We start from the raw sequence: 16,609 nt of genomic DNA on the forward strand, positions 1-16,609 counted from the left end.
GATGTATTCTATTTTATTTCCACATTAGGCCAAATAAATAAGGAAATAGTTAAAGGGTGTGTATTCATTTTCTTTCAACTGTACATACAAAACAGCACAGAGTGAGCTCCACATATAAACACAGTGTACTGCCATGGTGTTTAACTAAAGGAAGTTTTGCAGTTAGGTGATTTAAATGATCAGATGTTAAATTATCTTCTAGATAAGAAGCATATAGAAACATTTTTTGGTGTTACGTGTCAGACATGAGTTTTCAAACCACTTTGATGCTGATTTAAATCATTTCAGTTTCATAGAAACCTGGAGGTTGTACTAACAGATGTATTGTTGATTGAATCTGCATGCTTTTTGTAGACTGTTTATGTAAATAAGCTGAAAACATTGGGTCTCATGATCAAAACCTGGTTGAATTCCTGTTTTAGTCTGAACGGAATAATAATTTAAAAAACTATTAAAGTTGGTGTGATAAAGAATTGGGAGTTTGTTCAAGGAAAAAACAGTAGTATATTTAGAATGATAGCCAAATGCAAATAACAACTGGGTTTAAATTAATTGAGTAGGCACCATTTTTAAGGAAGAAGCCTTTATTTGTAACGTATACATTACAGCACAGTGAAATTCTTTTCTTTCTTTTTTTTCCCCTGCATATCCCAGCTTGTTAGGAAGCTGGGGTCAGAGTACACTGTCAGCCATGATACAGTGCCCCTGCAGCAGATAGGATTAAGGGTCTTGCTCAAGGGTCCAACAGTGACAGCTTGGTAGTGCTGGGGCTTGAACTCCCAACCTTCTGAGCAGTAACCCAGTAATCCATTGACTTAACTGCTGAACCACTGCTGCTCAATTACCCAATACTTTTGATGAAACAGAAAAATTGTTGATTGGCCTTCCCTAAAAATTATACTAAAAATATACAGACATTGGAAAAGGCAGACCACCTTGCCTTGGGGTTTACTGTATTGAGTGTGCACATTTGTGCCCACTTCCTCAGTTATAAATCCAGATTCACAACTGTACATAATAAAAATGCAGCAAGATTGTTTATGAAAGATCAATATGAGTTTTGAGAATAATTCTAAAAATAAGAGGGTATGACCTTATGGCTAGAAAAAGACTACACAATTCAAGAATTATTTCCCTATTTCTCCTCCTCACAGTGACTATGTTTACATGGACAGCAATAATCTATTTTTTGACCTTATTCTGAAAAAGACAATATTGTGATTAAGGCGTTTACATGAGTTGCTTTTAGAATATTCCTTTCATGTTCGGGTTTTACATGTTATAGGACATAGAGATTAACGGCACACGCCATTACGTCCCCATGCCACGCCGTCTGACGTTTCCTCCAGAATTTCACGTATTGACATAAATTTTTTTGTCTTCGTTATGGTACTGTATACAGTTTTGTGTGTTTCATTTTTAATTTTACAAAAGCTTCAAGTGCAATTAATTATTTGTCCTGCTATACGTGCAAATAGACGACTGCTTGAAGCCGTGGGCTGCGCATACTTATGCGATTTCGGACCAGCCGGGCTCTCTTGTTTGCCATCAAACGGTTGCGCACTGCAGTGTGTGTATGTGTCCTGTCGCAAAATACGGCGTGGTTAATAGTGTTAATAGTGTGATTAAGGTGTGTACGTATTTACATGGTAGTTTCTTAATCAGAGTATTGTCTTAATCGGGTTAATATCGGAATATTGTTGTCCATGTAAACGTACTGACTGTCTCATTTAAGCCCGCTAGAAGGAGCGCATCCTTGCGGTATGTTCAAGTTACGTCCAAGAACACATACTACTGTACTCATTAGTACGGTACCGTCTGTGATACGTACTATTTTATGAACGATATAGTATGGAAGTATGCGTTTTGGACGTAGCCTCACGCTGATTGGCTGAGCGTGTGAGCGGGCGGGGCTAAAACCAGCAGATTTAACACGACAACTGTTCCTGTTTCCTTTCATTGTGGCGTGGGGGAAGTGGTAAGTTGTTCCTACGCCAGTACTGGTAATAATTGTCGTTAATAATAGTGTTAATGCAATTTTTGTACTATGAAATGCTGTTTTCTGAAGATTCGAAATCCGAATTCGAAATTTCCGCGTGTTTGTATATTTAGTCTCCTTAAGTTTGTTTTGCGCCTCAGCTGCTCTGTTTCTAGTTTGCAGTGTTAACTTTCGATATCGCTGCGTTTGCAAATATTGCTAATAGTGTTATTTGAAACTAGTGCTAAAACTCTGTTCGGGGAAACCGAACTAAGTTATATAACTCGTTTTAATTGAAAAGCCGCTTTCAACATATCCGAAAATAAGTTTATCCATTTAGCAGTTTGAGGCAGTCCGTGTTCCCCCTTTAGCTAGCTTCAGAGCTAAAGCGGGCGCCATTTTAAGTCGCTGCCTCGCGCCTTTCCGCCATTCATTGTACACTACCAACCGTGTAACGAGGCTTTAAAGTCGACCTTAAACTTTATACATATAATGTCATAGCTATCTTGTAAATGTTTTCTTGGCTGTTGCGTTCTTGAACGTTTCCATAACGCGGTCGACATTTATTGTGAGATGGTATATCCCATTGGCGGACTTAGCATTAGCACGTTAGCCAGGTGAAGAAGGCTATCATAATCCTGCATGAAGTCGGATTAATAACCGAGTTTAGTCCGTCGTGTCTAGAATGTGCTCTTATAAGATTATTATTATTATTGTTGTTGTTATTATTATTATTATTATTATTATTATTATTTATTTTAAGTTTTTGAATACACTTGGTTTATATCATGCACCGCCATGTTGTATAGAGAGCTAACCGGCTGGTTTAGTAAACGTGTCTTCACAGAGCAGGTACGCTTAGTGGCCCAGTGCTCCTGTTGGATACGTTTAACTTCAGACCTAACATGAAGTTGTATACTTCTAATGAACAGTTGATTATTTAGTCATATGAATAGAGATGGAGGGCATTTATTCTTGCTCCACCTGTTTTCTCTTCAAGTTAAGAATGATTGTTTTGCATATCTGATCAACCCTATCCATTTCTCAGTGTGTTTCAGGCTCTGCTTTCTGTTCACCCCAAACAATGGTGAAGATCTTCGTTGGGAACCTGCCACCCCAGGCAGAGAGTGATGAAATCAAAGGTCTGTTTGCTCAGTATGGCACCGTCACAGAGTGTGCCATCATCAAGAACTTTGCCTTCGTTCATATGGACGATCGCAAGAATGCCACAAAGGCCATACGCAACCTCCATTTGTACAAGCTACATGGCACTCCCATTAATGTTGAGGCCAGCCACGGCAAAAACCAGGGCCCGGTCAAGTTGCACGTGGCCAATGTTGAGAAAGGTGCAGAGGATGAGCTCAGAGCTCTGTTTGAAGATTATGGGACGGTAACGGAGTGTTCTATTATAAAAAACTTCGCGTTTATACACATGAACAACTCTGATGAGGCCATGGATGCCATTAAGGGTTTGGACAACTCTGATTTCCAAGGTAGGAAATTCTCAGCACTTGAGATTGTATTGAGTTTGTGTGCATTTATTGATGTTTTTGTAATAGCCTGTTTTCTTTATTTCCCAGGCAAAAGGATTCATGTCCAGATCTCCAAAAGCCGACCGCGAGATGAGGATGGTTACGGTCCTCCAGAGAGAGGTGGCTATTGGCCACCTCGTTTCCCTGGTGACCACCCACAGCCAGGCCCTCCTGGTTTTGGCAGAGGCCGCTTTGGTCCTCCTGGTTACCCCCCTGCCGTACCTCCACCCCCACCCCCTCCACCCAGACGCCCCCCCTTTCCTGGGGGTGGCTACGGTGGTGGTGATCGTGAGGGCAATGGGGTAGTGGATTATTATGAGAAATTTCGTGCTCGTCCTTATGGTATGCCCTCATATGAGGATCGCCGTATGGGCGGCATCCCGCCACCCCCGCCACCCCCTTCAGGCATGATGAGAGAGCGCATGCCCCCTTCCAATATCGACCCCTACGATCGACGCCCTCTCCCACCCCCGCCGTCTTCGTTTTTCCGCGATCGTAGCCCCATCGGAAGGGCACCGCCAGCCCCTCCAGCCTCTGCTGGAAATGGCTATTCATACGAGCGCTCCCGTCTCTCGCCTCTTTCCATGTCTCGGAACCAAATGTACAATGCGCCTCGTTCCAGGGACCCCTACACTGAAAGGGTGCCTCCGCCGCCACCACCTCCGCGCTATACATACTAAAGTGTGAATCTGCACTTGTGTACCTAAGGTGAGGCCTAAGGGGCTTAAAAGTGTTTTCCTAAAGCAAGATCCAGTCTTTCACTTAAACCTGCGTTGCGTGCTGTTGATTGATGCGTAACGTGAGGGGAATGCATAATATACAGCTGTATCAGCTAATATGATTAAGGCTAAAGTGAACTAACCATGTGGTCTAGCCAAGGCGCGTAAAAGTAAACAAACTTTGCGAAAAGGCATTATTGTGTTTAATTTAAAAAAGGCACAGTGGGCTTGATCAGTGCAGTATCAAATGGTTCTCCTAGGCACTTGACTCATGTGGTTTGCTCTCTTTTCAGGTGTAATTTATTCGACAAGATCGTCGTCGTTGCCTCCAGGTGCACATGACGCGATTCGCCCCTCGTCTGACGGAGCGCGTTTCGTTTGCCTGCGCCTCGCTTATCAGAAGAGTTCTAGTGCGGACTTCACGCTTTAAACTTAAATGATTTTTACCCGACTCAATTTCGTCCTCTTGCTAAACTGTAATTTGCTTATTCTGTTCGGCTTGTTTTTTTTACTGTATAGAGTTCAGTAGGTTATTGGACTGAAAGCATCCAGCAGACAAGCTAAAAGTTTTAGATCTTGTCAAGCCGGTAACTCTTAAAGCTGTTATTTGTTCAAAATTGTGTACATTTTGTAACTTTTTTTTTTTTTCCTTTCCTTTTGTGAGATCAAAACGCTTTTGTTTTATTTGAAACCCATCCCTCTTTTGTTTCTTCAACCCTGTAAAAACGTCTGAACAGTGCCACGTCTTTAGAATTAATGGGTACACGTGTGCGCCTTGCGATCTAAACATCTAATAGGTCAGCAATAATTGCGACTACTGTTCAATTGAGGTTTTACCTTTTAGATTGACATTTAGTCAGAATGGCATCCCCTCTAATACGATGTACTCTTTTAGGGATCGTTTCTTTTTTAAATAAAAAGTCTCACACTAATGCGTCGATTTGTTTTATCTTTATTTGTCTTCCCTTTGAAACATCACTTTAATATTAATTAAAAATAATCCAGTGTGTCAGTTTTTGACGATAAACGCGTCACTTGAGCGTGCGTGAGGGAGGTGCAACGCTGTTGGAACTTCCTGCTAGCTGTCTCTCAGTAATGCAGAATATTGCCATGTCCACTGCAATAGATCATTTGACACCTTAAGCGATGCTCGCTATTAGATTATGCCCCTCGTATCCCCTTCTAACTCTAAACCACCTGTTCCCACATGCCTAACAGCCATATCTAACATCCTCTCTTCTGAATGCTGTGAGCCTGAATTGCCCATTGACAAAGTTTTAAGCACTTAAAACACAATCAGCCCTTCACCTTATTAAACTGCTTGCCAGTTGACTGACACAAACTCAGGTAAGTTGATTGTGGTGTTTTAATGATGTTGCATGTCTTTTAAGTTGCAAGTGGAGGAAGAAAAGCAATAAGGCTGCTGGATAATTGGCATTTTCAGGAAACTTAAGTAAAGGTAGATATTTTGCAAGTTTTTTTCTAAAAAGTTTCACTGGGAAAGGGTGGGTTTTGGCTTGTTTTTAAGTCATATACGTATAAACTCAAGCTGTCTAGTAATGGGTTTGGAAAACAGCATTGTTCCACAATCCTTATTATAGTGCTGTATGAGGGTGTACTTTAGATAAGTCTATAAGAAAAGCTGGCTGATCAGGTAACACTTCCTCATGGGTGGACTTTATGTAATACAGGCAAGCATCCTGGGGAATAAAAAAAGGGGCTGTTCCAGGTCAGGCCGTGCATGGGTTTATATATTTTTCCTATGGGGTATTGTGTAAATTTTGTAAATGTGTCTTTTCAATTTTTAAACTGTTTGATACCTTAGTGCATGCAGGTTAACTATATTGGAATAACATTCAGATAAGCTGCCGTTCATGAAATTGCACAATAAAAAAAATTATTTTGGCAAAAGTTGTACTGTGGTTTTTTTTTTCCCCCCACACACACGATTTCCGTTACAGTTGTGAATGAATGCAAGAGATGGAAATATATATTTAAATCATTGCTAGCAATAATATTTAGCTTACGTTAAAAGTAGTTCATCTACACAGGTGTATATTCATGACAGTAACTGTCACACCAGTACTAACCTGATAAAGGACTAATTCATTTACATTTATGGCATTTAACAGACCCCATTAGCTGGGCAGGTGATGGCTGAGGGTTTTGCTCCAGGGCCCAGCAGTGACGGCTTAGTGGTGCTGGGATTTGAACTCAGGATCTTCTGAGCAGTAGTCCAGCGTCTTACTCCCTAGGCTACCGTCGCCCGCTTCACACTGAAATAATACAAAAAATAAAGGATCTCTTTTAATTATGGGTTTAATTAATTACCGATTAGTTTCTCGTAAGACGACGGACTGTATATATGTAAGGTTTTTTTGTTTTTTACCTACATTTTTCAACGCGGGTGAAACGCTGTGTGGAGCTTTCCCTGTACCGGAAGTGCTTTGTCGACTTCCTGGCGACGCCATTTCGTGATTTATTCATTTGGCGGTTGCTTTCGTAATTGTTTCTACGGTAAGAGGTGAATGTTTGAAACGAATGCTTATCTTATAAAAATGCAGTTATTACTTGTTTCTTAGATTACATAAATCCATAGCAGAATATTTGCTCTGGTCTGCCTCTCTTTATTTTTTGTTTGTTGTTGCCTAGTGTTTTCGTGACGTCTCCCGGGGAGCTAACTCGGTTAGCTAGCTATGGCTAACTTTTATGGCCTCGTGTTGATAACACGGGTTTACGCGCACTGTACTAAATAGTTTACAAAAACAGAAACGCGCCCTGAGTGGCTGACGGGAACACACACTGGTGTGTATTTACACACTGTTTAGTACATTCGTCGGCGGTTTTAACGGAGCTTTGGCTAACTTTACAGGCTTGCTAGCGACCTACTCACGGCCGGTTAGTTACAGACGTCCGTGTCGTCGCTCAAACTCTTATTCAGCAAGAGATTCAGACGTTTGAACACCGGATAAACACCCGATGCTTGTTAAAAGCCGAGGTGACTGAACACTACCGACTGCAACATGGCATTAATAATACAGCTAGCACAACTCCAACGTTTTGGCTAGCTGGGTCATTAGCTCCTATACCGCTCCGTTTAACGCTTTCGGTAGTCGGTTGTGTGTGTGTGTTTTCCCTTGGCATTTCATCGTTAATCATACATGAGCGTTATGCCGCGGTTAAAAATATTAATAAGTTTAAAGGGCCGGTGAGTAACTCCGAGCTCATTAGACTCGCGTTAAAGTGATCTGTTAGCAAGCTAGCTAAACCATATCGCTCGACGAAACTTGTATAACGTGAATCTCGCAACTATACTTTCTACCCAGGAACAATAAATCGGCAGTAAAGATGGTTAAGATCTTTGTCGGCAACCTTTCTTCGAGTGCGACCAAAGAAGACCTGCGCAGTCTTTTCTCGCAATATGGCAAAGTTGCGGATTGCGACGTGCTGAGAAACTTTGGCTTTGTGCACATGGATTCCCAAAAGGAAGCCGAGGAGGCCGTGCGTAAACTTCACCACCACGAATTGCACGGGCAGGCCATGAATGTGGAGATGAGTCGAGGGAAGCCCAAAGGAACTACCAAACTGCACGTAGGCAACATTAGCAGTAGCTGCACTAATCAGGAGCTGCGCGACAAGTTTGAGGAGTATGGTCCTGTGGTTGAGTGCGACATTGTGAAGGACTATGCTTTCGTCCACATGGAGAGAAGAGAAGATGCGATGGAGGCCATCAATGCGCTGGACAACGCTACCTTCCAAGGTGAACTCTCTCACAGAAAAACGAAGAAAGGCAGAGCTATTCAGAGTTTAAAGTTTTTCTTGATTTGTATTTCTAGTTGAGTAGGTGCAGAATTCTTCCCATCTGTCTAAGAAGAAGCGATAGTTTTTTTTGTTTGTTTTTTTACGGTTACCGGGTGCCACGCTACTTTTTCCTTACCTTCTAACTAATTAATTAGCGTTTTGTTTGTCTACATTCATGTAACGTTTCAGTGCGTAAGTACATAGTCTAATCAGGAACTAGATGCATACAAGATCCCACAGTGAGTCAATGCGTTATGGGTTTTGTTCATGCTCTTGGATGTGATGGCAAAAGCGAAAGTTTATTTGACAATGTCTTGCGTGTCTTCTCTTCCTCTCATAAGGTAAGGTGATTAATGTACAACTGTCCACCAGTCGCCTCCGCACTGTGCCCGGCATGGGAGACATAACCGGCTGTTACGTCTGCGGAGAACCCGGTCACTGGTCCAAAGACTGCAGGCGCAGTCAGAACGGTAGCTTTGGCGGCGGTCACATGGGGGGAATCCGTGGTGCCAGGGGTTTCCCTAGAGCAGGTCCTGCTTTTGGCAGTGGAGGCCCTGCAGCGTTCCCCAGCCGGAGCTATCCAGCAGCACTGCCCCCTGTCCCGACAGTGAGTCACACCCCCACCTATGGGATTTCACGAGAGTATGCTGGGGAAACTCGGTACCTCAGCAAACCGATGAGTGTCTTACCAGAGAGGGCCACCTCATACGAGCACTACGGCAGCATCGATTTCTATGAGAAGTATCGGGCTCGGCCGTTTGCTTCTAGCTATCTCGAGGATAGACGTTTCTCCATTCCCCCTCCTCCCCCTCTCTCTTCTTCCTCTCTCTCAAGGATGCGGTTGGCTCCTTCCAGCCTTGACCCTTATGACCGACGTGCTGTACCGCCACCGTCCTCTGCCACCGCGGCCTCGGCGTACTACTCGCGGGACCGTAGCCCGATCCGAAGAGTCGGCGCCGGCTCTGAGGGCTACTCGTATGAGCGCTCGCGTCTTTCCCCGGTTTCAAGGAGCAGCTCGTACAGCGTGTCGCGGGCCAGGGACACCCCCACTGATCGGGCTCGGTATGAATACTAAGCCGCGCGCAATGCCAAGGTGAGCGAATGGGGGGCGTGACTCAGCGTGGTTTTGTTCTGATCGCAAGGGTGTATTGCGATGCACATTTCACTGACAGTTTTTAAGAGCAAAGAAATATGATTATGTAACACGTCAAGTGTTTAAAGTCGTAAAGGGAAAGAATTTCTCTCGGGTTGTGTGGCTAAGTCTGAGTGGTGATTTGAGAAATGTATCTTCTAAATTTTTGTCTTTCCAGGCGCTTTCAAACAGCAGGACTTTCTTTTAGCGGTCATTCCTTCAACCTTCCTCTGGTGAACAGAAATATTTCCGGAGACACGATTGGATTTGAAGGAAGCAGGACTGAGAAGACACACGCAGCCCATTATCATGTAGAGTCACGTTCAACTTCTGAATGGTTAACTTTATCAGACTTATTTAGAGCTGTTAAGATAGACTTTTCTGCATTGCCCAGTGTGAATACTAAATTCTTATTACACATTTTTTGTTCAAGTCTTTGTAAGAATGTTCCTTGCATGTTTGCATTTCAGTTTTTGCAGATTTCTTCTACAATATTTTAAAGTTTTCCACACATACTGAGAAGCATCGTCGCTGTTTGCTTCTGACCTGATGTGATCTGCCATTTAGTTACTTTGTGTGCGTGCTTTGTTTGGGGGTGCTAAAAACACTGCCAGTTTCAAGATTTATTTCATTTAGCAAGCATTGCATGTCATGTGATGACGATCTGTTTTAGTTCTTGATATCACCGTTAAGTGAGGGGTTTCCCCAAGCTTTATGGAGAAAATGAAACCCAAAACAAACATTCCTATTACTTTCATTCTGTGACACTGACTTGTCACTTGCTTGATGCTTGTTCGTCTCTCGTACTGCACACTTAATTAGGGAGCTGGAACAGTGGCGAATTGAGATGTTCAAGTAACATCAAGATTCTGGATACTTTTTGTCCCTATGTGGGATTGAGGGTGAGTTAGTTTATTAGATTCAAAGTACATCAGTCATGAATTTGAAAGATTAAAGAGAGGATTATTTTATCTCTACATGCACACATGCTTTAAAGACAATTTTTTTCCATACAGACTATTGGCAACAGGATATTTTGTAAGAGGCCAGGGCTAGATTATTTGAACAACTGGTACTTGTGCAGAGTTTGCCTTGTGGCAGTGTATGGTGAAAAGCTGAGGTAGGATTGTACATAATAGTAAAGTAAGATCGAGTAAATATAGAAATGTGCTGACCAGCAATCACTCGGGACTCCTGAGTGACTTCTGGTGAAAGTCATTTCTGTATGGGCGCCTTGGTAAGATCTGTGATGTTTATAAATTTGATTTCCCTCAAGAAGTCGTGTGTTTTTTTTTTGTTTTTTTTTTGTATCTTCCTTTTTTTTCTTTTTTTTTTTAAATAAACCAATACTTTATGGTGGAAAAATGTGCTGTGTTGTGCGTTGCTTTAAGGTTCAAAACCAAACATATTGACCCTACCCCCTTAAACTAATATATTTTTATATCCAGTTCAGTGTTGACATTTTCCTGATCCTCCTGGCTGCTCACTACACACTGTCTGATTTATTTAACTTTTTATTTTATTTACAATAAATTAACTAAGGTGTGTCAATGGGGATGACCACATTTGGCTGATTTTTTAAATTATTTAATCTGGACTCGGGTTTCCTTAGGAACACAATTCAATTTTTTTGTAAGGGGGGGAAAACATTCAATTAACTTGACTCTCATGTCTAAGTGGTACAGCATTGCCAAAGCAGTGAAATGACTATTTTTTTATTTATTTTAAAATACGAATAGAGCAAAAACGAATGTGCATAATTGCTCAGTGCAAAGATTAAAAATATGCTCATTTTTGCTAAACTGGGAAAAAAAAAGTTACAATATACAGTATTAATCACTATACATCTATAGTGGTATAGATATGTTCTGTATTTAATAGTTCTCAAAGTCTGGAGAAAATAGACACTACCATTATCAAAGTTATTATATTTATTAAGTTCCTATAGTTTTGGGTTGTTGTTTTTTTTTTTTTTTTTTACATTGCATTTAAAGCATTTGATACTCTTATCCAGATTTATGCAGAAGTGCTCTGTAGTCTCCATCATAACTATCCTCAACCTATTACAAATAGGTCAAGGTGTAAGAAAACCTATCAAGCTAAAAGCTTGTTAGAGAGAAGATAGAAATATTTGACTGGTCAGTTTAATCCTAAATCACAAGTAGGCCTGTTGGTGGAAAGGCCTGGGGTGCAGTCAGCGTTCCAATTCACCCCAAAGGTGTTCAGTGAGGTGAAGTTCAGGGCTCTGTGCAGGACACTCCAGTTCTTCCACTTCAACCTTGGCCAACCATGTCTTCAGGGAAAGGCTAAGCAATGCTACAGCATACAGAGACATCTTATGCAACTGTGGAAAACAGTTTCGAGAAGCAAATGGTGTGGAAAGGAAGGAGTGTGACGGTCAGGTGTCCACAAACCTTTGGTCATACAGTGCAGCTTAAAATGTCCACATAAACAAATAATAGATGGCTTATCGCTGAAAAGGAATCTGCACTCAAAGGGTGTGTGAAAACGCGTTTTGCAGTTAAAGGGGTCAGTGTGTAAAAAAGTTTGTGAACCCCTACTTTACACTGCAGTGTGTTCAACCTTACATTTGGTTTAGAGTTCTTTTAATTCATGCCTCTAGTAATGAACGTGTTCTCTCTCACACACACTCATTCACACACACACACACAGAGAGAGAGAGAGAGAGAGTGTGAGTGAGTGCGCGTGCGCGTGTCTATGTGTGTGTGTGTGTGTGTGTGTGTGTCCTAGCCATTTGAAGTCAGACCGGCGATTTCTCAAAAACTACTGTAAAGGTACGTCGCTAAATCAGTATATATATATCACCTTTAGAGTCTAGCCGATTACAGGAGTCAGGTGTTGACATGATTATTGATGATAAAGCACTGGTTTCGATATTTGTTAGCACTGATGTCGCCTCAGCTTTATATTAGCCTCGCTAGCTAGTTCACTTCATTTGAAATCCTCCGGTCGTACCGAGTGAACTGTTGGCTGGTGTATTTGTGGTGAGCGGAAGCAGATAATCAGGTAAGTAGATAATGCGTTGTATTAACGTGGCTTAGACTTCTGCAGTACTGTGTATTGTGTTTGTTTGGGCAGTTTTATGAATCTGGTGCTGCTTGTAAGCTAGCTCCGGTTTCTGCCTTCACGTTGCTCTATTGTTCTCTAACAGAAAAAGCACAGCCGCTACATGCAGCTTATATTATACACACACACTCACACACACACTCACTCATACTCATTTAAGTGCCATTTCTGTTTCTAGACATGTGTTTATGCCATGATGAATACTTCTGGTCTTGATGATGAACTTCTGGTGGGGTTCTTATTAAAAATGAGGATTGCGAACATTTTAAGATCTTCTAAGCACCTTCTTTTTTTTAAAAAAAAAAAAAATTCTTCTTGGAGTGTTATTAGAGAAAAAATTACCCGTTAGTGTTGCTATTATTTTTACTTGTGTTTTTGCTTCACTATACAGGCCTGAGTTGTGACCTCAACGCACCAGAATGGTCAAAATCTTCGTAGGGAACCTTTCCCCAAACACAACTACGGACGAGCTTCGGTCCTTGTTCTCCCAGTATGGTAAAATATCCGAGTGCGACATCGTGAAGAACTTCGGCTTCGTCCACATGGAAAACAAAGCCGAGGCTGAGGAAGCCATTCGCAACCTTCACCATTATATGCTCAACGGTCTAGCCATGAATGTGGAGATGAGCCGAGGGAAACCCAAAGCCTCCACCAAGCTCCACGTAGGCAATATCAGTAGTAGTTGTACCAACCAAGAGCTGCGGGCCAAGTTTGAAGAGTTTGGCCCTGTGGTTGAGTGTGACATAGTAAAGGATTATGCCTTTGTCCACATGGAGCGGGTAGAGGATGCGATGGAGGCCATCCGAGGCCTAGACAACACGGCATTTCAAGGTGAACCAGCATATACAGCTAGATTGTCTGCCTGTCCATGGAAGGTGTTCATGATCCAAAATCTGAAGCGTTTTAGATTGTGGTTTTAACGCTTTGTACCGTTTTATAGCGTGAAGCAGGTGGGTAAGTACATGTACAATATCAGAGGCCATATGATCATTGAAATCTGAGTAAGTCCATATTTCAGTGGAGTACTGACCCCTTTTTCATCTTGTTCAAAAGTTAGCTGTAAAATAAATGTTTTTGTGTAGTTGCATGCTTCAGAATCTTGAGGTATTTCATTGAGGTGTGTACTGAATCTTTTTAGCCACTTATGATTAAGTCATTTTTAAAAGTCCTTCCGAAATTGCATGGCCACATTTCAACCCAGTCTTAAATTCTGCATACAACCCAGATTTTCAGTTTGTTTGGCTAGGATTTATTAAGAAGCATCGTGGAAATTGTCTTCCGTCTTTCTTTTCCCTAAGGCAAACTGATGAGCGTGAAGCTTTCGACTAGCCGCCTGCGTACAGCGCCGGGAATGGGAGAGAGAACGGGTTGTTATCGGTGCGGGCAGGAAGGCCACTGGTCCAAAGAGTGCCCACTGGACCAGAACGGCTCCTATCGTGAGGGCCAGGGCTCAGAGGGATATGGCGCTCCCCGGTTCGGTACGAGTGGCGGTGGTGGTGATCGCGGTTTCCAACAGGGCTTCAATGGCGAACCGAGCTTTGGCAGCAACTATGGGCCTGTGCAAGGCTTCTCCCGTGGTACTGGTTATGGGGGTCCTGGGTATGGCAGGGGCATGGGCACAGGCATGGGAACGAGCACAAGCACGGGCACGGGCTATAATGGTGCGATGAGTTTCGGTGTCGCGGCGGGATACGGCATGGGCGCGACGTACGGCAGTGAGGCGGCATACAGCAGTGGCGTCAGCTACGGCAGCGCGGTGCCCGGGTTCCCTGCGCGGCGAGCGTCCTATGATGAACGGGATCCGTACGGGGTGGTGGACTACTATGAAAAGTATCGTGCGCGTCCCTATGGAGGCAATTATTTTGATGACAGACAAGCTGTCCCGCTTCCCGGCCCTCCTCCTCCCCCCCCCCCTGCGTCCTCGGCCATAAGCACAGAGCGCATGCCCTCGTCTAGCCTTGACCTCTATGAGCGAAATCCCCTTGCTCCTCCTCAGGCTCCGGGTTCTTCGTACTACGGCCGTGATAGGAGCCCAATTCGAAGGCTCCCCCTCGAGGTGGAAGGATACGCGTATGATCGTGCGCATGTCGCCCCCATCTCTTCGCTTCCTCGGAGCTCTGCGTTTGACATGCCGCGGGATCCTTACGCCGACCGGGCACGCTATGCGTATTAAGCTAACACCTGTGCGCGATTCATAAGTGTGCACAACACAGACTATACAGTAAAGTGGATGTTGATACAGCTAGTGATGTTTTTTGGACGCGTGTCTAGCATTCTGTATTGAGTAGTAGTCATGCTATCATGTGAAATATTCTGTGGTCGATTTTTGTTATTGTTTAAGCTTATTCAAACGGTGCAGTCATAATCCTAGCAGAAAATCCTTGATTGCTCTAATGATTAACTGGTTGTGTTGTGATGACTCTTTTTTTTCAGGTGTCCTTCAATCATGCCTCCACAGACACAGTCATTCAGTCATCACTTTTAACCATACAGTGAATACTATGGTGCTTGAGTGTGGTGGAGCAGATTAGGTGCTTTATTCTAATAGTTGTATTACTTGTAGGTGTTATCAGAGTAGCATTTCATTAACATCTTCACATTGGTTTCAGTTTCTTGGCTTTTTTTTAATCTCCCAAGGAGATAAAACAATGCTTAGATCCATACTGAATCCTGCTCGAGTAGTTGGGACAATTCCACATTTTGAATTCTGTAAGCTTTTACATGTTATGGCACATAGGAATACTAATTAAGGAATAATAACTATAATCCTCAACTGGGTGGGGTTTAAATTCTTTTTGACGTTACATGATTTTTAATGTAAATGCGGACTAATCTACTTAAAAATGTTGTAATATGAAATCAAAATTGGAGCGAATCGATATGTAGTGTATAGAATAAATCAGCTGAAACCAGGTATATTGCAGATTTAGACCTACCTGTAGATTTTGAACCGAACGAGTAAATATCAGCTTTGATCTGAAAAGTCAGATTGAAGAGCAGTCGTAAAAAATTTTTGTGATTTTCTTTCTTTGTTGAAACTCGTTATGTGATTTCTGTTAGTATCAAAAAAAAAAAAAAAGTTTTGGTACTTGCTTAGAATTCAGTGATTTATTTTTTAATACTGTTGGTTTTGTTATTTCCATTATTCACCTCCTGTGCTTCACAATTTTTCAGCATGAATATTCATCATGAAGGCCAGCTTCTACAGCACTTCATGTAATTTCATACAAAATATAACTTTCTGTTTGACTATTGTAAATGTACTGACCCCTTTAAGAAAATTTATAGATCTGTCCCCACATAAAATTAGACCACTACAAAGTGTGTTCTGATGTTTTTAATTAAATGAACCAATTTCTTGTGTAATAAAATGATCCCAGTGGAAAGGTCATAGGCAGCAGTAGTAGTAGCAGCAGTTGCACCGGCGATAGGATTTATCCTTGTAATATTACAAGTTGTACTGCAATTTATTCCTTAATAAAGGCAATGTATGCAGACATATGTCCGTGTGTTCTGTATATGCTTATAGTTATATAAAAAAACAACAACAAACCTTTCACATTATTTTATTTAACACTACAACTGAATAAATAAAACTGAAATTGTAACAAAACAATGTATGTTCACCTAAAAGAGCCAACTTAATGATAAACATCACATTACAGATGATATATCACTATTAGTGATGTTGTAGTGTGTATCTGTACTGGTATAATTGTTACAGATGAAGCAGCGTTAAGGTAAGAGTGTACCTAACAATCTGCCAACTGAGTGTACTGTATATACACTATACCTTAACACGCACCCTGTGACACCCAAGCACAGAGTCCTGTTTGAAATAATGATAATTACCTCTACACCCACATATTTTAAATTAAATCATTAATCTTCAGTAACTGCTTTATCCTGGTCAGGATCGCAGCGTACCCGGAGTCTATCCCAGGAACACGGCGCAGGGTGGGATTTCATGCTGGATGGGAACCAGTCCATGGCTTGACACCATGCACACACAATCACACCTACAGACAACTTAGTGTAGCCAACCCACCTACCTGCATATTTTTAGGAGGAAACTGTGTGGACATGAGAAGAACATGGGACACTCTCGACCCTTTTAATGACTTTATTTCTGTTTCCTTCATTATAACTCACCTTTCATGACTACTCACTTATCATGGCTCCATTTTGTCTGCATTCTTGCTAGAAAGTATAGTATTCTGTAAATATGTAGAAGGTTAGTTTGTGGCCTGTTGTTTGTTGACAGCTTGGATGGGGTGCCAACCCATCGCTTAGCAACATTCACACACTATGTACAATTTGGAAATGCCAATCAGCCTACAACGCTTGTCTTTGGACTGGG

General features: G+C 42.1%; 3 protein-coding genes and 1 long non-coding RNA gene across 6 annotated transcripts; 3 read left to right on the forward strand and 1 right to left on the reverse strand.

Annotated features, from left to right (window-relative positions):
* The first annotated feature begins 1,909 nt into the window (after positions 1-1,909).
* On the forward strand, positions 1,910-5,161 carry rbm4.3 (RNA binding motif protein 4.3). The gene is made up of 4 exons (XM_017471535.3): positions 1,910-1,978; positions 3,027-3,471; positions 3,559-4,218; positions 4,523-5,161. Exons 2-3 carry the CDS (start codon positions 3,063-3,065, stop codon positions 4,188-4,190), a joined length of 1,041 nt encoding a protein of 346 aa, XP_017327024.1. The 5' UTR covers positions 1,910-1,978; positions 3,027-3,062; the 3' UTR covers positions 4,191-4,218; positions 4,523-5,161.
* A 245-nt stretch (positions 5,162-5,406) lies between these two features.
* LOC124628333 (uncharacterized) lies at positions 5,407-6,672 on the reverse strand. The gene is made up of 2 exons (XR_006982813.2): positions 6,623-6,672; positions 5,407-6,505 (listed from the first exon to the last, which is right to left on the reverse strand). It is a non-coding gene; the product is annotated as an uncharacterized LOC124628333 (long non-coding RNA).
* Positions 6,640-10,517, forward strand: rbm4.2 (RNA binding motif protein 4.2). Of its 2 annotated transcripts, none has more exons than XM_017471533.3 (4): positions 6,640-6,746; positions 7,556-7,989; positions 8,372-9,123; positions 9,341-10,517. In XM_017471533.3, exons 2-3 carry the CDS (start codon positions 7,578-7,580, stop codon positions 9,103-9,105), a joined length of 1,146 nt encoding a protein of 381 aa, XP_017327022.1. In that variant the 5' UTR covers positions 6,640-6,746; positions 7,556-7,577; the 3' UTR covers positions 9,106-9,123; positions 9,341-10,517. The 2 variants fall into 2 exon arrangements, with proteins under 2 accessions (XP_017327022.1, XP_017327023.1); XM_017471534.3 differs by having other exon boundaries at positions 6,673-6,753.
* Positions 10,518-11,861: 1,344 nt separating this feature from the next.
* rbm4.1 (RNA binding motif protein 4.1) lies at positions 11,862-15,744 on the forward strand. Of its 2 annotated transcripts, none has more exons than XM_017471530.3 (3): positions 11,862-11,957; positions 12,641-13,080; positions 13,548-15,744. In XM_017471530.3, exons 2-3 carry the CDS (start codon positions 12,669-12,671, stop codon positions 14,420-14,422), a joined length of 1,287 nt encoding a protein of 428 aa, XP_017327019.1. In that variant the 5' UTR covers positions 11,862-11,957; positions 12,641-12,668; the 3' UTR covers positions 14,423-15,744. The 2 variants fall into 2 exon arrangements, with proteins under 2 accessions (XP_017327019.1, XP_017327021.1); XM_017471532.3 differs by lacking the exon at positions 11,862-11,957 and adding an exon at positions 11,973-12,189.
* Positions 15,745-16,609: the final 865 nt, after the last annotated feature.

The sequence above is a fragment of the Ictalurus punctatus genome, chromosome 7, assembly GCF_001660625.3.
Source record: "Ictalurus punctatus breed USDA103 chromosome 7, Coco_2.0, whole genome shotgun sequence".
NCBI lineage: Eukaryota > Metazoa > Chordata > Actinopteri > Siluriformes > Ictaluridae > Ictalurus > Ictalurus punctatus.

Bases quoted from the DNA above. Each gene is read 5' to 3' on its own strand.
- rbm4.3 (XM_017471535.3), top strand. From the start codon at position 3,063: ATGGTGAAGATCTTCGTTGGGAACCTGCCACCCCAGGCAGAGAGTGAT. The intron at 3,472-3,558 runs GTAGGAAATTCT...TTTATTTCCCAG, and splicing joins GGACAACTCTGATTTCCAAG to GCAAAAGGATTCATGTCCAG.
- rbm4.2 (XM_017471533.3), top strand. From the start codon at position 7,578: ATGGTTAAGATCTTTGTCGGCAACCTTTCTTCGAGTGCGACCAAAGAA. The intron at 7,990-8,371 runs GTGAACTCTCTC...TCCTCTCATAAG, and splicing joins GGACAACGCTACCTTCCAAG to GTAAGGTGATTAATGTACAA.
- rbm4.1 (XM_017471530.3), top strand. From the start codon at position 12,669: ATGGTCAAAATCTTCGTAGGGAACCTTTCCCCAAACACAACTACGGAC. The intron at 13,081-13,547 runs GTGAACCAGCAT...CTTTTCCCTAAG, and splicing joins AGACAACACGGCATTTCAAG to GCAAACTGATGAGCGTGAAG.